The sequence below is a fragment of the Phlebotomus papatasi genome, chromosome 3, assembly GCF_024763615.1.
Source record: "Phlebotomus papatasi isolate M1 chromosome 3, Ppap_2.1, whole genome shotgun sequence".
NCBI lineage: Eukaryota > Metazoa > Arthropoda > Insecta > Diptera > Psychodidae > Phlebotomus > Phlebotomus papatasi.
The window spans coordinates 14813676-14839098 of record NC_077224.1 but is presented as its reverse complement, the minus strand read 5'-3'; the positions used below and the strand labels follow the sequence as shown (position 1 = coordinate 14839098).

General features: G+C 35.6%; 2 protein-coding genes across 3 annotated transcripts in view; both read left to right on the top strand.

The window, feature by feature from the left end:
* Positions 1 to 25423, top strand: part of LOC129807812 (protein mothers against dpp) — a 242094-nt gene that overhangs the window by 64912 nt on the left and 151759 nt on the right. The gene's annotated exons all lie outside the window — the stretch shown is intronic.
* LOC129807814 (hexamerin-like) lies at positions 22032 to 24298 on the top strand. The gene has a single exon (XM_055857322.1). It carries the CDS (start codon positions 22051 to 22053, stop codon positions 24127 to 24129), a length of 2079 nt encoding a protein of 692 aa, XP_055713297.1. The 5' UTR covers positions 22032 to 22050; the 3' UTR covers positions 24130 to 24298.

Genomic DNA, 25423 nt, shown 5'->3' with positions numbered 1-25423 from the left:
CGGTTAGAACCAATTTGAATTTATCCGGAATCTAGAAGTTTTCCAAATTGTAAATATACCGGTTCACAATTTAATTGAATCTTTTAAAATAGTGGTTCGAAACTTTTTCAAAAAAACAAGAAACTAAATTTTGATAGAATTAAGTTTAATTTGAACCCGTTGGAATCAATTGGAAATTATGCGGAATTCAGAAGTCTTTCAAATTGTATGTTCACCGGTTTTTTATTTGATTTAAGTATAAAATATTATTTTAATAAAAATATCTTAAAAATAATACAATTATATTTAGGATAAAATGTTAGTCGGTTTATTACCGGTTGGAACTAATTTTAAATTTAAAAGCCTTTCAAGTTGGTACTTTTACTGATCCATAAACTATTTGAACCTTTTAAATTACGAAGATGAAATCCTCCAACAAACCTGATAAATTATAATTCGGAAAATAATACGTTTACGTTTTTACATAAAAGAATAGTCTGTTTATTATCGGTTGTAAACCAATTCGGAGCACTTTGGACTTTAAAACCTTTCGAATTGCGTGTTTACCGGTTCACAATTGATTTGAACTGTTTAAAATATTATCTAAATCTACCAAAATACTTGCAAGATAATAGTTGGAACCAAATTAGAGCTATCCGGAGTTCAAAAGCCGTTTAAAATGTATGTATGATTACCGAGCTAGGTTGTTCAGGACAATCTGACCTTCCGGTTAGCGTCGGAATCTGTTGATCAAATCCTTTGAATTAAACACACAATTTCACCAGAGCTTTCGACACTTATCCTGCCTTCTTCAGTGGTTCTTGGTTGGTTTTTTCTTTCGGATTTTTGTCACTAATTCCTCTAGTTTCTTCGCATAATTTTTTTTGAATTAGTTTAGGAGCGAATTTTCTTCTTTCTTTTATGCACAGCAAACGGACTGGTACTTAAATATAATGTATGATTATCGGTTCGCAACTGATTTGAACTGTTTAAAATATTACTCCGAAACCGTTATAGAATACTTCACAAATGTTACAGTTGAATTGTAGATAAAAGATTAGCCGGGTTTATTAGCGGTCGGTACAAATTCGGAGTTATTCGGGATTGAACTTGAACGGTCTCTGAAATCTTATATTGACGGATAACATTCGTTTAGAGGGTTACACTAAAAAAATAAACGAGTAAATTTTAATCGAATCGATGTAAGATTAACTCTTTTGTTATTTTCGGTTAACTATACTTTAGTTAATTTTACTTCTTTTTCCATGCAATAATCAATATTAAGAGTTAAAATCACTCTTTGTTAAATCCAATAGGTCCTTATATTGCGAGATACAGTAGACTTTCGCTAATTCGGCTCTTTTAAGATCGAACTACTTAATAATTCGGGCAGCAGTTGAATTTCAAAAAAGTTTGTTGACATTTTTCAAATTCGATCATGATTATTAAATGAAGTAAATTATGCTCAATTTTGCCATGATTTGTCTTAGTTTTGACGTTGATATTGCATTATTAGGAGGTTTTCATGAAATTTATTATAGCAATGACAATGAGCATGTAAACTCAATATAAGTATGCAGATGAACAAAAAATCGTTGCACTTCAAACAGTTTGCCGCCCGAATTTCTCTCTAATTCGTTTCACATTTCGGTCCCAAATGCCCGAATTTGAGAGAGTCTACAGTATACTCGCTTAATAATGCGTTACACATGTCATCCCGAAAGGCTGTTAGGTATATTTCTGTTTGATGTTTTATATGATTTTTTTTAAACGAAAATTATCTTGACTGAAGTATATTCTTAAAATGAAAATAAAGCAATTCATAGGTACTTTTCCGATATTTGCCACTGAAAGAGGTCACCCTAAGGGCCTTGACAGACCTGAGGATTAGCCGAGAGACGGCTTAGCGTAATTATATTAGAAATAATGGTTAAACTACATTTCCATCATTTTCCACTAAGTCGTCTCTCGGCTTAAGTCGTAAGTGTGTCCAGGGCATAAAACTGTCTTGAGGCTAGGTTTAGCCTAATTCCCGAAGGTGTCAAAGATTTAAATAACGAACAATTTCATTGCTTTCTGAGAGCCTATTAAGGCATTTATCTTTAATAATCCAATTCTAAAATAAGATTTTCCAAAAAAAACGTGATTGATAAGAAATAAGAGCAGTTAGGCCATTTGGCTAGATGAAAAAAGTGTTTTCATCTTAGGGTGACCTCTTTCCCTTGAGATCACCGGAAGAGTTATCATTGATTACATTTAAACATATACTTCAGTCGAGATGAAAAAGACTAATAGGTAGAGCGAAAATCATCGAGTTAATTAAAAGCAGCGATAGTGTTGTTTCAGCTTTTACTTAATTAATCCGTAATTCGAAGGCCTTTCAAATGAATTCAAACTTCTCCGAATCGATCTGAATGTTTGTTTTTGAAAAAAAAAAAGAAATTTTCCGCATTGCAAATTTTGAAGCAATTTTAGCGTTCTTATGCTTCAGCATCTCATTACAAACAAAATGTAATGTGCAATTTAATCAATCAATTTGATTAGTTCCTACGGGCTATTGCGGAAGTTGTGAAGGATGGAAAATTTGGCGGAATAATTTAATATACCCGCAATCCATTAATTTCAATTTGATTTTCAAATATTTGCATTGCAATATCTTGGTGAAATCTCCCAAGATTAATAAAATGAACTGTGGGAAAAGTTATTTGGGTGTAGAAGAAGTTTTCATTCAATATCGCACAATTTCAATTCATTTTATTCTTTTATTCAATTCTTTTATTGTGACTCTTCTGCAGAGAACCACGGAAAAAAATAGCACATTTCAGCACAGCGATGATAAAAACAGCACTGAGAACTTTAATCATGAAAACTTTCTCATACGTTCACTGCAGAAAAAGATATCCTCATTTTTTTTGTTTGTCGTGTCTACCCCCAATATTTCAGGTATTAGATCTCAGTTAGAAAAAAAAAGAGTTATTCAAAAAATATTCCGTGTTAGCATTTCATTTAATTATAGCGTCGTAGTTCCGTTAAGAGAGAAAAAAAATTGTGTAATGTACATTTTGCATTATTTGTGGAAGAAGGCAGTGTATCAGAAAAAAAATCGCATAATGGTAAAGTAGTGCAAGAGATGGTGTCAATTAAGGTGGTGAAAGAAAGTCAAGACGATGTTATTAAAATGCACAAAGTAATATTATACATTTTCCCATCTTGGGATGCATTATTAAGAATTTCACTTCTTTTTGCGGAAACTTGGTCTGACGACTCAACAAAAATTTTCACCACCCTCTCCGTCCAGCCCAAGAGACACAAGCTGCTTGGGGAAAAAAATGAGAAGCTATTTATTTCAATGTGAAATTTCAGTAAATCACACAAGGATTCCACCCACTATCCTCCATTGCTAGGTCTTCTCTTCGTCGTCCCCTCAATTGCCTTCCGACTTTCCCGATGAAATATTCTGCAGTCCACACAAACTGATGGAGATTTCTTTTATGAGATTCATAGTGGTTGAGTAACAAGAAGCCCCACCATCGAATCAACTGATGTGTAAATTTTTCAGCACAACTCATATCATGGTATGGCACAAAAAAAAAGGCAATCTGCTACCCTAGCTCACGTAAAGTGATGGAATTTCATACAATAAACTCAATTTTCCCCCGCGCCGTTAAGAAGCTTTAAAAGAGCGCACAAGAGGGAGCTTTTCTACTTTCATCCCCCATGCCCTTTTTCCTGGCAAAATAGAACATGGGGATTTATCTCTGCGACAAAGAAGTGACTGTTTTTCCTTGCCTTTGTGCCATTTTTCAGGATGATGGCACAAATTACAATGAAAAGCAAGAGTAGATGCAGACACAATGCTAAAATGCAGAACTTAGGGTAGTAAAAAGGTGTGCATAGTAAAGAGGTATAATTTTTTTCTATTGTAAGGAAGCTGCAAAAATTTGCAATTGAATTAGTACTGGGGTATTCAACTTTAGAAATTATTTTTTACAAAAAAGTTAAATGTGCATTTCAACTTTGTGTCGGAACTTTTAACGGATATAAAAACCTACTATAAAAAAGCTTTAGGGGGAGGAGAATTTTATTCATGACTATTAGGGACAAGTAGTCTATTTTTGCACAAGAAATGAAGTCCATTATTTCAGATTTTTATTCTGATAAATCTGAAAAATTGCAGTACAGTAGACTCTCGCTAATTCGGCTCTTTTAAAATTGGGCTACTTTTTAATTCGGGCGGTAGTTAAATTTGAAAAGAGTTTGTTGACATTTTTGAACTTCGATTTTGATTATCGAATGAAGCAAATATACTTAAATTTACCATAGTTTGTCTTAGTTTTGATGTGATTTTGCATTATTAAGGGATTTTCATGAAATTTACAATATATATGAGCATGTAAACTTAATAGGGTAAGTGTGCCAAATTTCGGCCAGCTTCTAATTTCGGCCACTTTGAGTGCTATTTCGGCCATGCAAATAAATTAATTAAAATTCGAATTGTCAATGAAATTATTTTGCTTTTAAGTATTTATTCATTTTAGGATGTATTAACACAAAGACCGTTAAATTTTAGGTATAATTTGAATTTAAATTGCGTTGTGAAAAACTCAGTGTGGAAAGAGAAATCTTTTCATGAAATTTACAATATATAAATATGAGCATGTAAACTTAATATGTGTTTGCAGATGAATAAAAAATCATTACATTTCAAAAAGTTTGTTGCCCGAATTTCTCCCTAATTCGGCTGACATATCGGTCCCAATGTCCGAATTTGAGAGAGTCTACTGTATTCGAAAACTGGTACGTTTAAACGCTCAACATTTTCCCTCAAGGAGAGGTGGGACTATTTTGGGCTGTGGGGATTTCATTGATATAAGTTTTTTTTAAGCATATTTATGAAGAATGCCAGGTTTTATTTAGTTTCGTAATTGTTTTGTAGAGCTAAATTAGCGGAGGCAGTCAAAATTCAAAATCCTGAACGCCAAAATCCTGAAAGTTCAAATCCCTAACAATCACGAAAGTTAAAATCCCGAATGATTAAAATCCTGAAAAGGATGGAATTATTTGGAGCATAATGTGTAGAATAATTTCACAAGATACAGAAAATTTCCCTTTGCCTCCAGTTAGCGCGGGTGCAATCGTGGGAGTATCTATGACACTTTTAAGAATTTGACAGGATTTTGGCTTTTGGGATTTAGGCTTTCTGGATTTTGACCGGGACCCCTGAATTACATTACCTTAATGCCCAATTTCCATTAAAAATACACGGCCTTCTCCGATATTCTAGTGACAGCTGTCAAACATAAGGGAAAGCCTCATAATTTTGGACAGCGTTCTTATAAGCATCAATGTTTGAAGTGCAATATTTCAATGCAAATTTAAGTTTTTTGTTACTCTCTTTTTACAACGGTTGCTTAGAACCTTGGCAAGCTGTATTTCGTCTTTGTTTTTAATAAAACCGTATTTCGTTGATTTACGCATTTTCATTGCAATTCTTACGCAAATTTTCCATTACGATATTACCTTGTCTCATACTCGGTGGCACTAGGTGAAAATAGTATAAGAAAATTGCATAAATAAAACGAAAATGCGATAAAAGGTGAGCAAAAAAAAAACTAGGATTTTTTGCTACAGTTTTTCGTACAGTTTTTTTTGCTCACCGTTTATCACATTTTCGTTTTATTTATTCAATTTTCTTATACTATTTTCACCTAGTGCCACCAACTTTGAGATAAGGTAACACGGTAATTGAAAATTTGCGTAAAAGAATCTTAATAAAAATGCGTAAATCTACGAAATACGGTGAGGCTTTGACGGTGACGGTGACTATTTTACTGTCAATGTGATTCTGCCCTTAACCGTTTTTGACAACTCCGACTTAATTGTCAACAAGTTCGTTGACTTTAAATTGAACTCCATCGGTTAACTAACTTTTTTTCTTCTTTTAACAAATTTTTTTTGACAAGTTTGGAACTTAGTTTTGAAAACTTTGACAAGTTTCCTTCTGCGTCTTCTTGATAGTGCTTTATTACTATTTTCAAACAATGACTTTCCAGTTGACCAATTGTATGTTTTCCCCCGAATTTTCGCTATAGTGACTCAATACGACCAATTTTGGAAATGTTTCTCAACTTGAGAATTGCTATGCTTGGTTTATCATGCATTCAGATATGAATAAGTCATTCTTGTATTACTTATTTATAATAGCAAAGAAGATTTAATCGGATTCTTAATAAGCCAGAAAACTTTGCAAATCTGAATTTAGTTGGAAGAGACCGTACGTTAAAAAAATTATGACTTTACAAGAAGTTCAAAGCACTTGTTGTTCTCATTTTTTCTTGTTTAAAAGTTACCAACTTTTGTGTAGACAGTTGTGAAGCTTTGGAGCTTTTTTTGAAGTTTTGGAAAAAATGCACAAAGAGAGTCATTTTGCAATGCACTTGAGGCATGTTGCATATAACGGCAGAATTCAATTGAGAAGATTAAGGGTTCTTCGTGCAACGTCTGTAACTTGTGAAACTTGGTGTCACGCCAGGGAGAAAAAAAATTCTAACACGCTTGAGGTGAGAGTTCTCTCAACATGGTTAAATGCAAATAGTGGCAAGTTGCACGCGATTTTAGCTTGGGCAAAAAGTGTCCAATATGAAGATATAACGTGAGTTTTATTCCTTGTAGACAGATTATGTTGTGTATATGGTGTTTTCTCTAATTACCACGTCCTAGTCGTAAAACATGGGCATATATAAATGCGTTTGTGGAGGAGAAAATCAATGATTGAGGCATGATTGTAATTCAGGTTGTCGACATACAATTAAATTCGTCGAAATCCAGTCCGGATGTAATAAATCATGGTAAATTTTACCTCGATTCTACGTATATATTGGGACCTTTACCCCTTTTTTCCATCTACCTCTTTTAACACCTGTTCTCACGGAAATTTTGTAACATTTTGGAAGACATCGTCCAGATTGTTTGAAGAGTTCCTAAAGAGGCAAAAAATAGGGGAAAATCCTTTTCACGTCATTTTGGCAAATGTGAGACCGAGATTTAATCTCAAATTGTTGGATTTTCATAACAAGAAAGAGTACTGTAGGATCCATATGGCAGGAGCATGCGTCCTGCAGACGGAATGAGTCATCCTGAGGAGTATAACAATTTCTCATGCTACAAGCCAACACTTTCCATCCTCTTTCCCAATGTCATCCACTGCAATTCTCTTCCGCATCCATTCCGTTCTGCGTATCTCACCATGTCACTCCCTCATCCCCCGCAGAGGAACTAAAGTACCCTCGATGGAGCCGGAAAGGGATTGTATGACAAAAATGGACTCAACTCTTGGGAGTGATATCAGAGATAGAACACGCCACAGTTGGGCAAATTTAACTCTGAGTTATGTAGGTTGGATTATTGAGTGTTGTAAGGGAAAGCTCAGGGGATGGAATCCCGCATTGTCCCTTCACTTGGCAGTGAATAGTTCAATTCTTAATTGAATTTAATACAATTACACTTGAAAGACCTTATGAATAATTTTCATCCTTTAAAGAGAATTTTTGAGGTTAAACTTCCATGAATTGCAAAGAAACAAATAATAGAACTATTAAAGTATTGAAAATAGCTTTACTTGTCTCTGAAATAGTCCAATGACCGATGACAAATTCCATTTTAATGCGAAAGTTTGGATTTTTTACGTTTTCAGTACGTAACGCTCACTTTTTTTTTAGGTTAGGCTCGACATAACCTCACAGTGAAAAATAGCACAAAGAAATGATTTTGAACTCTCTTTCTTTCGTCGTTTTTGGAATATAGCGAACTATAGCTTCGATTCTACTGAATCGATTTAATTCGACGTAAGGGAAAGTCGAAGGCCTATATTCGAAAATTTTCTAAAACTGATGAAGTTTGTGAAACCGACACCAAAAGCGATGTGGTCTTAAGTGTGGCATATAACATGAATTTAACAATTTTTAGAGAAAATATTTCGAGAACTAAAGCTTATGCATAATCCTACTGTCACGCTGTGTGTTCGTCTGAATGTCGCCAGCTCTAGAGGCCAAACGGTAAAAGATAGCGCCTTGGGACCTTCAGGGGATGCGCCCATTAGTCGATCCTAAGATCGTAAACATGCCCCTCATTGTCCCCATAACCGATTTTTTCATTTTTAGATATGATTTATACGGGTTTTCAAGGTCAAAGGTTTAAAGGCTCTTGAAAGCGTATTTTTTTCCGAATCGTATCATGTTTGGGCGTGTTGGAAAGGTCTTGGAACATCTGATACAATTGAACCAGTTTCAATCGATTCTGAACCGATAATGAACCAGTTCACAACCGATAACTATTTTTATCCGAAATTTAATTATATTACTCCTTAGGTGAATTTTGGGCAATGTTTTGAATGATTTATAAATCGGTTCAAATCCGTTGTGAACCAATTATGAACCGATACGTAATTTTCGCCAGAAAATCAATTCAACTTTTAAAACTATTTTGGTGGATCTTTTGAGTGATTTATAAATCGATTTAAATAGGTTGAGATTCAGAACTGGTAAACAGTAAATGATGCGAAATTACTTTTGAGGTAGGGTAAGGGCTCATAATTTTGCCCAGTATGCTTATAAACATCGATGTTCCAAGATTGAAGTGCGATGTTTTCGAAACTAATTGACTTTTTTTGTTACTCTCTTTTCAGAAGGGTTGTTTAGAAACTTAATAAGCTATTTATCGTCTTATTTTTACTAAAATTAGTTTTAATACGTTTTAAAATGAATTGATATGTAGAGGTGAATTTGGCTCTTATTTTGGACGACTTGGTTATTAATTTGGACAACTTGGCTATAAATTTGGAGAGCTAATCCGCCTCAACAGGATGCCCATTGTTCTTCATTTCATGAACTAATCTTAACAAGTCCTCTTCCTGTTCATTTAAGGGAAATGTTGAATGTCACAAGAAGCCCGGAAACTTTCCATATCATTCATTAAAGTGAGTTGACTTCGGTACTCCAAATACGTGCGGATTCGCTCATTCCCTGGCCTTTCCAAGAGCCTTTCAAGGCATTTCTCGCTACATCTCTTTCGTAGAGATGATGCTTCTTTGTTTCTCCAGGCATTTGTCCAACCTAGTCATTACAAAAGCTAAAACTTCACGAAATTTCGAGAGAAAAACACCTGTCCAAAATAAGGATTTTCACCTCACTGGTAAATGTCTTAAAAAATTTCCCGTTTTTCACATGAAAAACGTAATTCACAAGGCAAATCTCACTTCAGGCCAAATGAACAAATCATCATTAACGTGACTCAACACAATTTTCAATGAATATTCAATAATATCACTCAAAAACAGCGAAGAAACATTGTTAGTACTTCACCACAGCTAAATAAGACTGAAGTAAACACGAAGTTCTGTCGTATTTCTCGTAAGCTCACACTGAATTTTCAACAAAGCAATTTTAACTCAAATCATATTCAAAATTTAACGTATTTAGTGTCAAAATCTTCCAAACAGAACAAATATTTAGATAGAATTCATTATTCATCAAATATTGGAATAGAAATCCATAATTTTAATCAATTTATTTTTAATGTCCAATTTTATCCTCAAAGTGTCTGAAATAAGAAACTGGACAAAATTATGAGCCTTTCCCCTATAGCATCTAAATCATGAGTTCGAACACTTCGCAAAGTCTGGCACACTTTACCACCCTTTTTTTAACAATATTTGGAAAAAACCGTATTTAAAGAAAAAAAAAAACATAGAAGCTTCTCCACTCAAAGTCAACTCATAGAGACGGTTACGCCCCTGTAATATCAGATGTGACATAAGAATTCTTCAAGATGTTGGTTTTACAGAAAAAAAAAACATTTTAGCACAGGCTTTTGTTATAAGTTCTGTGGTATTACCAGCTTCTTTTGTAAAGGTAGGATGGTTTTTGACTGAAACAACTCGGTCGCATTTGCACAAAAGCGAATGTGGAGGTTTCAAGCAATCAATTTCATCCCCTATTGTATAACATTTGTAAATGAGAATGGTGGAATGAATGGGTGAACTTCAAACAAATAACACCAACTAATTTAGTGCACACTCGGCAAATTTCACTGAAAGATTCTTTAATGACTTGAACATGGTTTGCGCGATATCTCAAGCCAATGGATCTTTTATTTCAAAAGTTATTGAATTCACTTTATCAATAAAAACCGGCATAAAAGCACGTCGCAGGTTTCAAACGAAAGTCGAAATGTTTTTGTGACACTTTTAGGTGGTTAAAGGCAGAATGGGTGAAAAATGGTGCACTGTGCATGGTGAGGGAGAAAAAGTCCAAAGTGGAAAGTGCAAAAGAGCTTTTCACTGTGAAAGTTCTCAATGGGTGGAAAATTATCGATTGTCGAACAGTATGGCGCCACATTTCTCATATAAATTTATTTGGATGAATTATTTTTTTTGCGCGAAAGTACAGTTGAACTTCCAGAAGAGAAATTTTTCTAATGAATTTTCTATAATATCAACCATCTTCTGCGTTATTCATAACCATTCATCATTCCCTCCGGTAAACTCCTAAAAAGCCACACTGCAATAGAAATCACCTTGCGATCATGGACGGTATTTGGTAAAAAAAAAGAAGGTTCACATTTCATGTGGTAACATTTTGGAAAATTTAGCACTATATATATATATTTTTTTAAATACAGTAAGGAAACGAAATTAATGTTTCTTTGTTGCCCAAATGACTCTCGAGATGTATGTTGCAATAAAAACAATTAAATGGGCAGATAAAATGAATTAGTTTTTCAATGAGAAAATGTGTATTTTTTGTGTGTCTCTTTGAAGTTGAATGACACATTTATTAATTTCAATTGATTTTCTAGTATGTGAAAAAAAAATCAGGTGAAACCATTTTTATATTCTCTGTGAAAATGGTTTTTCATCAAACTGAATAAATTATAGAGTAAATGCGGCAAAAATCAATATGGGAAAAATATAGCGATGGAAAATAATTAAGTACAGTGTCAATAGGTTTTTTGCTGACTGTCTTTTGTTGCTCGACCACTAAAGAGAAAGTAATGTCTACAATTATTCAATTTTTAGATACTTTGTTGCACTTTGTGACTCCTCTGTTATACGGCCTTCAGAATTAAAGCTTAGCCATATGACTTAACTGTTCTAATTCCTTATCAATCATGATTTTTTGGATGAATTACACTTAAGATTGTTTTTTTAATGACAAATAACTTATTAGATTCTGAAAAAGTAATAAAAGTGATTGCTATTTAGGATTTTGAGACTTTCAGGAACTAAACCAAAGCAGTCTTCAGACTAGAGGTTTAGCTCAGTTTTCGAAGGTCTCAAAAACCCAAATATCAACCAATTTTGTTGGTTTTCCAGAATCGAACAGATCATTTGCCCTTAACAATCGAATCCTAAATTAAATTTTGCCAATAAATCTTGACTGATAAGAAAGTAGAGCAGTTAAGCCATATGGCTAAGCCTTAGGTCTAAAGCCCGTATAAGTCTCTAGTCTGACGACTATTTAACAAGAGAGTATTTGATGTTTTATAATTACCTTCTCAATTTAAATTTTTAAAGTAAAAAGACTAGGGTAAGTGTGCCAAATTCCGGCCAGCTTGCAATTTCGGCCACCTTTTTTGTTCCTCGAATTTCCATGAATTTTTAGTTTTTACATACTCTAGAGATTATACAATGCAAAAGAATAACAAAAAATGTAGCTTCGACAAACGAGATGACGTGAAAAAGGCATTGGAAGAATTCCTGAAGGGCAAGGAACTATGAGAATGAAGGTGGCCGAAATAGGGCACCAAAGCTATGTCTACATTTTTATTCATTTTAAAATGTATTAAGAATGATTTTAGAGTAAATAAAGACGATAAACTGTCTACAAGGTTCTAAGCAACACTCCTTAAGTAGAAGGAATAAAAAAAAAATCAATTTCTATTAAAGATATTACATTTCAAACTTGAGACTTTGGCGCTTGCATGCAACTATGCCGAAATTTGGCACACTTACCCTAATTAAATATAATATTTGATTCATTTGTTCACTAGCACTGATACCAATATGACATGATTTAGTTTAATAAAGGCCTTTCTTAAACTCCTTAATTGCTCCGTTCAGTAATAACCTTTCGAAGAAAGAAAGCTACTCCAAAGTGAAGAAAATCTACCTGAAGCCTAAAGTGCAAGTTCACGTACTCGCCACTTTAGCGCTGATTGTTCTGCCATTTCAAATTTCAGTATTCTTGACACTTCAAACGTCAGCGATGTCAATGACAGTGTGTGAACCTTTACTGCAAAAAGTGAATTTTTATGTAGTTTTGTTTAATTTCAGAATGGCAGAACGTTTCAATCACAGTTTCCTTAAAATAAATGTCCTTTTCATGAACTTGCTCACTTTTGTGTAACTCTTCGGTATAAACCAGAGGTGTGCAAGAACCGTTGAGACCGAATAAAGTCAAAACAAATTTGTTGTGGTAGCGTTTTGACCATTGACGTACATGTTTCATTTGACGTTTATTCGGTTTCAACGGTTTTTGCACGCTTCTGATAAATATTCGAGCTCTCAACGGGTTTTTAGGTAAGTTCCCTCTGATACACGTTTGAATCGGTATAGAAAAAAAACCTCAACCGGAAAGAACTCTCAAATCAGGAAGGTTATTATTGAACGAGAGGAATTAAATAGTGTGTATTAGAGGCACTAAAGCAACCCTTCAGTAAGTACTTAATTAAGGACCTACTGAAGGACAAAAATATGCTTTAATTAAGGACTTAATATGGGGGCGGTTTTATGCGGAACCGCTGCACTCAGGCCTCCTTTTTGGCCCATTATGCATAATTAGTTCGAAACTGATGGAAATGTAATGCAATCATTATTTTGATTATAATTACGTTAAGCCGTCCCTCGGCTTAAGTCGTAAGTGTATCTAGGGCATTACTCGGAAAGTCCCTACGGTATCAATACGTTTTGTTCTCTATTGCAAATTTACTTTGGTTCCACTTGTTCAACTCGGTCCCAAGAAATTCTCTTTACGTCTTGAATCTTGTATCAAAGATAATCCTGTTGTTTGAACGTTTTTTCTCAGCATAGAGGTCCAACGGTTAGAGATCAAGCCAAGGAATTCTGTAAATCAAATAAATACGAAAACGACAAGATATTCCTTCACTGTATAGAGGTCAAACGGTTAAAGATATCAACCCGGGCATTTTAGTCGGTTCTCATCATAACAGTTTCCAGTCTTCTGTGCAAAATCCACAAGATGTTCCATGAATAATAAAATCAAATCATAATTATAAACAGAAAATGGAAGCAGAAATAATTATCTTTCCCACATAGATGCTATAGAGTCTAATCGATTTTCCATGAGCTTTTCATGCTTCTAAATTTAATCTAATGATGAGAACCTTCAGCTTCTCATAGTTCTCTACGCAGTATCTTCAGTAGTGCAGACTGGTTGTTCTCTGAACTGAGAAATTTCTAATTATACATTGCTGAGAAGATGTATCGAAAGGTATTGATTAGAAAAATGCGGCGAAGAGGATTAAATTGATGTGGATGATTTTGCACAAATTCTTCGACATTTCGTTGGTTGATTGAAGAGATTTAATTCAGTCTTTGGCCTTCAAATTTACAGCATAAGGTGAAGAATTTTCATGTAAATTCTCCATCAACACCAAGTTTTATTGTTTCAATGTGACATTATTGGGAGAGAGAGACTCTTTCCATTCTGTATGTTTGATCTATTTTTGAAGCATATGTTTTCTCCATAATAAACATTTGCATCTTAATTTATGCAGTATTTGTTCAAGTGAAATAAAAACCATAATAGCAAACAATGAGACCTTCGCTTTTCTCTTGCTGACATTTCTGATGGTTCTTGTGCTTAATTACTAAGTATTATTACTAAAAAAAAATAAGTAAGGACATCGAAAGGAATTCATAAAGAGATTAAAAATTTCTATTCATAATAGAGAGATAATGGGAGAGGGAGGGTCCCTGATAACTCTAGGCTGATATCTCTAACCGGGAGGTGAGTAAGTGGTTCTCAGAGTGAACTGTCAGCGGCAATCAGCAAAATCGCGCCAATCTGAAGCTAAAAATCGGCAGATCGGCACTATTGTGCTGAGAAACCGAAAATCGGCAGACCGGCACGAGATTGAACAAATCCGTGCAAAATCGGCAAATCGGCACAATTTTTGCAAAAGATCGGCACTCGAATGAACCATGAACAGTACTTGTCTCTAACCGTTTCGCCTCTAACTTTGTTCTGCGCCTATTGTTCCTTTTTGAAGCCTCTGGAGTCTTGTTATATATTTCCAATTGAATAGCAAACTCTCTCAACTGACCCATAGAAAGTGGTTTAGAGAGACAATGATGGGTGTTCCATTGAAGATTTTACAATGAATAACATGTTCCTCGTGCTAGTGAATTCTTTGACGCTCCTCCAGTTCTTCTTTATTTACCACCCACAAACTACTAAAATATCATGCTTGACCGAGAATGAATATCTCGTCTTGGCTAAAAAAAAATCACTTATAGTGGGTTGGCTATGACTATAAAGAAGTAATTTGCGAAAATGGGCGAGAAAAAAAGTACGCTGGATGAATAGGAAAAAAAATTGGAACACAGACAAGAAGGAAATGACTCTGAAGAATTAATCATAGTATATCTTCCTGTGACTTTAATTGTGTCTGTGGTGGCTATTAAAAAAAAGAGAGATGTGGGTCAACTGAAGTGTGGCAGAGACTTTTTGAATGCGATTTTTTTTTTACTCCAAGTTGCATGGAAGAACTAAAATGAATGAATTTCTGGAAGCGATCACGCGCTCTTTTGGTCTGCAAAAATCCAACAATAATGAACAACAATTCAACAATTCTTGTGAAGTAGCTTACAAACTTAAGTAGCGTGCTAAGGTATTTTGCAATTGTGAATCAGTATTATTAAAGCATTGTACAGCAGCCCCCTTCGTCATCACCTTCGTGATGATGGTACATCAGTGAGTGTGACGTGATTTCAGCTGGGTAGGGAGGATTCGCCTCTTTTTGCCAGTTCGCCACTTTTCGCCACTTGCTAAAGTTTTACTTAAAATTTGACATATTGCAGATTCAATGCAATTACAGTAACTAGGATTAAAATGGTACAGTACAAATAAGCAATAAAAATTAAATTTGTAAGCAGAGAATCAAATTAGAGCATTACTTAATAGCAGCAGGGGCTTCTCGACATTTCATTTTTCCATACGTTTTTGCATAGAGGCACTGAAGACTATTGGCAAGTTTTTTCCTAAAGAGAATTGACTTATCAGTCTGATATATTTCGAAATCGTGCATTAAAAGCTATCTAAAAATACATATTTCATAATGCTCGCCGAAACAATACAAGAACTACGAGGAAATTTGTTTAAGTCGCGGTGCAATATCTGCAATATTTTTACAAGGAAAAGTGAAAAATATCTTCACATTTTATTAGGCTTGATGGGCCTCTGATAGCAGTAACAAAAGCAGTGCTTAAGGTTATAGGTGTATCATATGGGGTTTACCGTCGTCTGGGTTAACAATTGTCAAGTAGGTCTCAAAATTTATACTTGAATAAATTTAAGAGACGAATTTCCCGCGGATGTATCAGGGTTCTAATTCTTTCACGACAGGAAAGCATGAAAATTCTTTGCCAAAACTTTAAGCGCTTCAATGCAACTTTATCATTGATTCAAAAAGCTTTGGTCTTAGTTCTCATGTTTTGAATGATTACAACATCTGACTTATTCGAAATTAGTTCATCTCTTTAATTTATTTGGTCTATTTCTAACGTCAGTATACTACCAGAACTTCAAATCTGCCTGGCATTATATTAAGTACTTATTAAGTGCTTAATAAGTGCTTAATGTGTTAATGAGGTGGTTACAGTAGACTCTCTCTCAATCGAGAATATGGGGTGAAATGTCATCCGGTTTATCGAGAGATTTGGGCGTTAAAGCCTTTGTAAATTCCAAAAAAGCGCTCAATTATAAAGAATCACGATAAAATAGGAAGAACTATAGCGAATTTGAGCGAATTAGCTTCATAATTAAACGTGAAAATTGTCAACAAAATTTTTCGCCCGATTGAAAAAGAGCAGATTGAGTGAGAGTCTACTGTAATATTTTATCAACTATGATTTATCTTGTAAACCAAATAGCAGTGTTGCCAACCTGATTCTTGGAGAAGATTTTTTAACGTGGCCTATCTACCAGGCCTTCTTATCTCGTCATACCCAGATCGCAGAGTCGTATTCTTCACAATTCAGTCTTTGTCAGGGAAGTAATACGGGCTTCCGACCTAAAGACATCTACACATTGGGAGCAATATCGTGAAGAAACCGGTGAGCGTCGATAATATGGGGCAGCTTACAAACAAAGGCGCTCACCGGTTTCTTCATGATATGACATCAATCTATTGGTTATCACCTAAGAGTGGGAGCAATTTTCGTCAAAAATTGCTTCATTGAAGAAAATCGTCTGTACTACTATAGATGGGGAGGATGGGAACGTAAAAATTCTGTCAAAATGTAATTGTTGACTAAAACTGCTCTCAATATGTAGATGCCTTAAGGCTTAGCTATAATCATCATCATCATCAACATTATTTTCAACCGCTTATCCCTGTTGGGGTTGCGGGACTATGACTTCAAGGTTAACAATCAACGTCTGTCGATGTCGATCTTTCGCCACTTCAGGGCGATGTTCGCATTCGATCCAAAGGTGCTTCCAGGCAAGATCCTGAATTCGATTCAGCCACCTTCTCCTAGGTCTGCCTCGAGGTCGATGCCTGCTTACAATGACTTGCATAGCTTTTCTGGGGAATCTTTCTTCATTCAATTCTTCCTTCTTCCTTCATTCTTTCTTCATTCAAGTTGAACATGACCATACCATCGAAGTTGTGATCTCTTAGCTCGAAGAAGCAACTCCTTGATTTCTAGCTTCTCACGAATGGCTGCGTTCCTCACTCGATCTCGACGAGTGACCTCTTCTCGGCATCTTGTATTCGCGATTTTATACTTTCGGTCATTAAGCGCTCTAATTCTTATCAGTGAAGAGTTTTTTTTTCAAAAATTTAAGTTAAGATTAGTTGCTGTTCAGTAATTTGTAGATCTTCGGAAACCAGGCTATATTTCTAGTCTGAATACCGCTTAACTCTCTGGAGTTGACCAGAGAGAAGAGACAGCGGCTTATTTGATCCTTTATGACGTTTTTGATTTATCGTTTCTTTTCTTGTTTACAATGTAGAATTACTGTAATGCGTACTCTGTACACTTAATGTGTTGTTTCTGGCTTACACTTACTTAAATGGCTGAAGCGTCCCTTTAAGGGACCGGGCTTCTTGCACTAACTTCCTCCAGTCCTGGCGACTCTCCGCTAGATCCCTCCAGCACCTCAACACCCCCAGTTTAAGGATATTGTCCACTACTTCCTTTTAACGTTTTCTGGAGTGTTTGCTCATCCTTCTCCCTTCAGGCTTACTGTTTAGTAGATTTCTGGGCATTCTTTCAGCTATTATTTATTAATCATATCGGGATACATTTCTTACAACGCAATCATTCTGCAGTGTCGTATATCCCGTGTTGGAAGAATCTTCTGATCGTAGATCGTTTAAGAGCACCTTCCCCGCAATGTGGATGCTTCTTCCATGCTTCGGAAGTTTTTTAGGCAGAAGCGGTGCATTTGTATTTGTATTACGTTATATCGCAGTGAAAATGTCTTTTTTAGAGATTCAAATCTTTGCACCGGGCGGCACTCGAACTTAGAACTGTGAGAGTCGAGTCAGAGATCTCGTCCGCCCAAGAGTCAACGCTTTTGCCCCTCTTGCCTATTGCGCCACTGAGATCCCATTCTTTCAGCTGACATTCGCTGGGTGGGATACAATACTGTCCACTAACAGTTTCCCTTATTGGGCCATAGATCCGTTTTTTAACATTCGTTTCTCAAAGATCAATAGCGATTGATCCTCAGTTTGTGTCATCGGTACTACCTCTAAATTATAAATGACAATGGGCCTCACTATGGTCTTATTATGATCTTCGATGATCGAGCAATGTTTCGAGAACGAAGTATTATTGATAGAACAAGGGAGCACCTATACCCTGCTGCAATCTGCTCATTGGACCTTAATTTTCGCACTGTTGTCGGCACTCACCGTGGATCCGAGATATTTGAGCTTTTGACGAATTTGAAGTACCAAGAATCGAGTGCAAGATTCTGGTGATATCTTGGTGCCGCAGGGCCGGCTGTCATATATTTCCCCCGTTGACTTTGAGTCGCATTCTATTCACGCCCTAGACACACTTACGACTTAAGCCGACAGAATACTAATGTCTATTATTTATTTTTTCCAAATGCATTGCTAATTTTGAAAATCGGAAAATACTTAGTAAATTTGTTACGAAGTATTCTCAAAGAACATAAGACCCAGGTAGTTTAGAATTGATTTTTTTTAGTGTAAGTGGCAGAAAAGTGGCAAATACCACTAAGATAGAGTGAGATGATTGGTTGTTTGAACTCCAATTCGGATATGCATCGCTGATAGAGCATAGAATTTCCGCTGATACAATACATCGTTTAGGCATCGAGCATAAGACGCATTGTTTTGATGTGAGCACTTTGTGGAATTTACTGTCTAAATGTCTCTGCTCCGCTTCGGTAATTTAAGGGTAAATCCCCCCTTATAACTTCACACACAATATTTCCCATATATCATCATTTGCTAATGCGATGTGTTTCTTATGACGAGATTAAAGATTCATATAATAACAAGTTGTTATTTCCCCCTTTGGCATATAGTTCAATGTATGTTTAATTGACCACCTTTTATTATATCTTTTCTCACTATGTAATCATAATATCTTCATGCATCTGAAGAACGTTAATTAATCTTAATTTCAATTTGTTGAAATTAATCCCAAAAGTCGAATTTGTAGCAAAACAACAAGAATAACAACCAAAAAAATTGAAGTGTTTACACAAGCAATTCCATTGAATAGAATTCAGCAGGAGTGGAAGTTTATACATTTTTCAGCTGTTTTTCCACACTTTTTCCACCCATTTCCCGCACTTATCAGTAAAAGCATGACCTTGTGTGGGTGGGATAAAAAGGTGCGAGCGGTGGTTTGGTGCAAAGCAAAGTATGAAAAGAAAAACGTCGTAAAATACCATATGTTACATAACACACCCATCACAGAAACATTTTTGCATGGAGACACAATTGCTGTTCCAAATCACCACATTTATTGGGATTCTTTGATTGCCAACTCGATCTGTGTCACTATTTGAAGTCTATTGAATAAACTATTCGATATTTCTTGGGGTTTATATTGGGCGTACCGTAGAGTATTTGAAAAGGTTCAATAGCTCTTGTTCGAAATTCTACCTAAACACAAAAAAGAAATTGATCTGTAGAAAACATGGGGGGGGGAGGTCATTGAAGACTGAATGTCGATATCTCATACCGTTTGGCCTCTAAGCCGGATAAGGGCCAAATACCATCTTGCAATTTTTATCAAAACAATAATATTTCAAAATTTTGCTAAAATATGTTGTTTTCTCGAATAAGAAAATTACTTTGAATCGTTCTTTATAAAGGTTTCCCTATAAAAGTTTTAATAGGTTCCCTATTAAAATAGCGTTTTTTTTTGCTCTGGGCTTCTCAAATGTTAAGCGTATTTTTTAATCGATTTTAACAAATTTGGATTCATTTGAAAGGCCTTGAATTCCTTAACAAATTTGAACCGTTCTTAGTCGGTAATGAACTAACTATGATACGTTTCTAAATTGATAATTATTTTTTTGCCGGAATTTCAATTATCTTGCTGCACTTATACGGGCGTTAGACTTAAGACTATAGAGCTTAACTGCTTCAATTGCTAATCAGTCAAGATTTATTGGAGAAAATTAATTTGCCAATAAAATTGGTTGCTATTAAGGATTTTGAGACCTTCGGGAACTGGGCTAGACCTCTAGTCTGAAGACCGATTTATTCTGCACAGAGAGAAATTTCAATTTAAGAAATGATTGCTAAAATAAATTTTCTTTCCGATTTAGAACGGATTATCTTGTTTTACTTATTGTGAAATTCCCACTATGAAAGGAAAACCCTAAATCGATCCTTTTTAGACATGAATTCAAAAGAAAAGTTAATTAATTTTAGAAAAAATGGGATTGATACAAGAAAATCTGAATACTAAAGTTCCTGGGCATAGGTTTTAGATATAAATTCTTGATTTTATATCCTTGTAGGGCTAATATTAGAGTTCTATTCCTAATTTTAGAAATTCTGGATCGATTTTAGAAGTTTTGAAGAATCTATTCTAGAAACTTTTTGAAATCACTGTAGAAACTAAATTTTTAATCTTCAGAAATTTTCTGATTATTAAGAAAAAAATGTAGAATCAATTTTAGAAACCTTTTAGGTTGATTCTAGACACAGATTTTTGATTTTTTAAGTTTTGCAGGATCAATTCTACAAGCATTTTGAATTGGTTTTGGAGACTTAAGACTAAATTTTAGAAATTTTCGAATTGATTTTAGAATTTTTTAGAGAAATATTTCTTAAGACCTTCTGTGTTGATTTTAGAAACAGTATTCTTTATTTTCAAAATACTTGGAAGGATTTTAAAAGTTCCGTAGTATAACTCTTAAAAATTTTCTGGTATGATAGAATAACTAGATTTCAAAAGTTATCTGATTGATATGGAAGTTTTGCGGTATAAATACTGGAAATTGTCCCAGTTGATTTTAGAAACAGAATTTTTAATTTTAGAAATTATCTGATTAGTTTTAGGAACAGAATACTTGATTTAAGAAATCTTCTGATTGATTATACGAGTTTGCCAGGATAAATTCTTCAGGTACCTTCAAGATTGATTTTAGGAACAGAGTAGTTTTAGAAATTGCTCCTATTTAAAATTTTAGAAACCTTCCAAATTCATTTTGGAACGGCTACCTTAATTTTAAAAATTATCGGATTAATTTTAGGAACAGAATACTTGATATAACAACTCTTTTGATTGATTATACGAGCTTGTCAGGATAAATTCTTTAGACACATTCAAGGTTGATTTTAGAAGTAGAATAATTTTAGATATTACTCTTACTAAAAATGTTAGAAACCTTCCAGGTTCATTTTGGGAACAGTAAACTTAATTTTAAAAATTACCGAATTTTAGGAACAGAATACTTGATTTAAGAAATCATCGAGTTGCCTATAGGAGTTTTTGTAGGATAAATTCTAGAAACTTCCATTAAAGCCTTAAAAAGTTTGTAAAAGTTTGTACTCTTTCACAAGAATTCTTCGTAAAATTATCGCTTGACGACTATTTTCGTCTTTTAACAAACATATTGTTAAATGTTTGTAAAGTTTTGCAAGACATACAAAAATGTGCGAACAAAGTTTGTGAAAAAAGTACAAAAATTTACGAACTTTTTTTTGTAGGTTATGAGATTTACTAGCATTTTCTAAGTCCCCAGTACGAGTTCACAAACATTTTTTACTAACAATTTTGTAAAATATTCTTTTCTGTGTGTGGATAAAAATAATGTTGGTAACATCTTGGTTTTTCTTACGTTTTAACAACTTTATATTGACACTAAACCTACCGACTATTTTCGAACGTTTTTCGGTCAAATGACAAACCGCGGTTAGGGTAGGATATTCAACAAATTTGCCTTGGAAAACAGCAAAAAATTAAAATTGAAACACTGAGAAATATATTACATACATATTTTAAGAAATTCATAAAGTTTGATAGTGACATTGTACCGTTTAAATATGTTTAATTTTAAACCGGTCAATTTGACTGGGTCTTGGTAGGTTTAGTGTTAATCTAAAAATGTGGATTGATCCACTATGTGAGTGTCAGTGCGTTTTTCTCTGGATTTAAACTTCAGCAACATTGTCGATAGCACAAAGCTAGAACCGCTAAAGAACTGTGTAGTGAAGATGAAGCAAAAAAATGAAACAAAATTAATTACAAGCCGGAAATTCAAATCGCTATATATTAATGGTCGATGATGTGCAAAGTCATCAGTTGTGATTTTATTGAGCAATATGTTGCCACTTCGGGGTGAAATCTGTGTCATTTTGCTCTTGACTCTTGCCACCACTCTCAATGGGGCATTCTGGATGGGAAACACTTCACCGACAAGTGAGATTCACAAGTGCTCCAGTGATTTTGTGGTGAATCAGAAGAAAATCTATGCACTCTTCCGACACATTTTCTCACCCACCTGGAATCCCGTTCTCACGAGATTGGCTGAGGACTTTAACGTTACCGATATGACCCACTACAGGGATGAGAAATTCCCAAGGGTGGTGTTGGACTTTGGCAAGAGTATGATGAGAGGGAGGATAAAGCCGGTGCCAAAGAGATATCCATTTGTCTATCACTTGAAAGAGTGTGTGAGGGAATTTCATACGGTACTGGAATTCCTGAAGCATATTAAGGATTTTGACAGTGTTCTCGAGAGTGCTACGTGGTTGAGGAATCTCACCAATGAGGAGGCTTTTATCTACGAATTTTTAACTTTTCTGATACACCATGCGGAGGAGGAGTATCTTCTGCCACCACCGTATGAAATTAATCCCCATAAGTTCTTCCGAGACGACGTCATTAGGACGGCTCATTTGGCTAAAATGTCTAGTGGTAATGGGGATAAGTTCGAAAATGAGACTGGCACCATGGTTAAGTACATTGAAGACTTAGGGCCTGTTAGTGATGGCTGGGAGGGTGATTTGGCATACTTCCGAGAGGATATTGACTTGAATGCCTATTACTACCTCTTTAGATTGTCTTTTGAACCCTCCCTGGCGGAGGAGTACTTTGAAAATACCACTCGAGGGGAGATTTTCTTGTTTGAACACCAGCAATTGCTAGCTCGATACAATCTCGAACGTTTTGGCATGGACTTTGATGAAGTAGAAGCAATTTCGATTTTTGATGAAAATATTGTTGGATACTATCCCTTGATGTCCCATGCGAATGGTTTCCCTCTGATACCGAGGCCGTATTTCTACGAAGAGCGATTCTATGAAGACGTCAAGATGGACCTTATAAGGGAGGAACATGGACTCAGTACGATAATTGAAATGGGAGGATTCTGGCATCCGGGAACAGGGAAATTGGACTTCAAACGTCCTGGAGGTTATAACTTCCTAGGGAGCAAAATGGAAGGTAACACGGACAACAAGAGCAACTTCCCGAAATTCTGGCCACTTCTTTTGCAAGTTGTTGCCGGACCCCGACGCTACAGAACTCGTACTGATCCCATGGACTTTTCAAATGTATTCGATCACCACGAGACCCAACTTCGCGATCCCGCTTATTTCCAGTGCATTCAGAGACTGGTGAAATTGATCAAGAGACATCAAGACCTTCTGCCGCCCTATGACTTTGAGGCGAAGTTCATTGATGTTGTTGATGCAAAAGTAAGTGACTTGAGGACGAGATTTCAAAAGCGAAGTGTTGACATCTCAAATGCAGTGGCAATGGAGGAATCCCAAGAGATTAATGACTCGGAGGAATGGCTGAGAGATGAAGATGTGCGGTTTAAAGTGAATCTCAAGGTGCTGACACACATTCCATTCTACTACGATCTCAAGGTGCATACCGACAATCCCACAGATGCTGTTGTGAGAGTTTTCTTGGGTCCAGATGACGCGGGTGCCGAACGGGTGGATCTCTACAATTGGGATGAGAATCGTGAGAATTTCTTCCAAATTGACTATTATCCGGTCAAATTGCAACGCGGTGAGAATAAAATCACCCGAAAGAGTACTTCATTCACCGGGTTCGGCAGCGGTTTCAAGTCTTTTGAAGAAATGTCCCAAATGCTCAATGACGAAGACTTTGAAGTTTCCAGTAAGAACGCTTTTTGTGCCTTCCCCGAGCGCCTCATCCTACCCAGATCTAGCATTTACGGCAAAGACTTTGTCTTCTACTTCGTTGTTACCCCAACGGATGAGGACATCAGCGAAATTAAACCAACAAGATTCTGCGATATCGGAAAGGCTCCCAAGAAGGCTGATACATGGCCCATGGGTTTCCCCTTCGATCGGAAGATCGACAATGAGAATTTCCTCGTGAAGAACAGCTTAGCAAAGAGAGTCACAATTTACCACGAGGAATAGTGAAGATTTCGTAACACGTGGTGGTGGTTCTGGGAAATTGGGTTTAATTTAATTCTAATTGTTGGACACCTTTTAACCTCAATTGTAGCGGAGACCCTTTTGTACTCTGTGTTTTGGCTCAATAATGATATGGTAATTAATCAAATAAAGTACACCGATTATTGCACAACGCCTGGGGCGTTTTGTGTTTCAAACGGTGTGAATGGCGGGCCTTTGCTTCTTCACAAAGTGGCTCAAGCTTGATGTTTCTCAAATGGAAAATTTTTATTCTGACTTTCTCATTTGGTTGTGTGAAAAATGAAATTGGCTATGGCTTTTGAAATATAGAGCGGCCTTCAGACTAGAGGTTTAGCCCAGTTTCCGTAGATCTCAAAATACTAAATAGCGTGCAATTTATTTGCTTTTTCAGTGCCTAATAGGTTATTTGTCTTTAATAATCCAATCCTAAGTTAAATTTTCTCAAAAAATCATAATTGATAAGAAATTAGAGCAGTTAAGCCACTTGGCTAAGCCTCAGGTCTGAAGCCCGTATAGGTCTCTAGAACATTCGAGTGGTAACTGACGTTATGTAGAATTTAAAAAAAAAACTCAGGGAGATAACCTCCTTCCGGGTGCGTCAGTGGTGTTTCTCTTTTCAGGAACACGAAAAACACACAGGATTCTTTGCCAAAGCTTTGGGCGCTGCAGTGCGCCTTCCTCAGTGGCTTCTGAGGAGGGAAATTTTTATTGGAGACTGTCATGAATACATTTCTTTGTTGATCTTTAACTCACTTATTTAGACTCAAGACAATTTTCAGAGACAATATCACAGTTTGAGTGAGTTAAAGATCAACACAGGAATGTATTCATGACCTCCAATAAAAATTTCCCTCCTTTTTAGCCACTGAGGAAGGCGCACTGCAGCGCCGAAAGCTTTGGCAAAGAATCCTGTGCGTTTTTCTTGTCCCTGAAAAGAGAAACACCACTGACGCACCCGGAAGGAAGTTATCTCCCTGAGTTTTTTTAAAATACGTCTCTAGGTTCTCTCTATTAAAATTCAAAAACGGTGTTGAAACGTATATTTCAATCAAGATACGACGAACTAAACTTAGTCGGTAAATTTCGGTCTTGAAAATGAAGTTTTGAATTTAGCGAATATATCGAATGCTAGTAATAGGAAACCGTTTCAGGGTTAATGCAAAATTCGCAGTGGACCTAGGTTCGATTTTCGCAACAAATCTGCGACCAGTGAAAGAAACACGAAAACTATCTGGGCCCGTATCCTCCACTTTGTGAGAGAAGATTTTACGCGAGC

Excerpts from the sequence above, each read along its gene's own strand:
- LOC129807814 (XM_055857322.1), top strand. The coding sequence starts at position 22,051 with ATGTTGCCACTTCGGGGTGAAATCTGTGTCATTTTGCTCTTGACTCTT.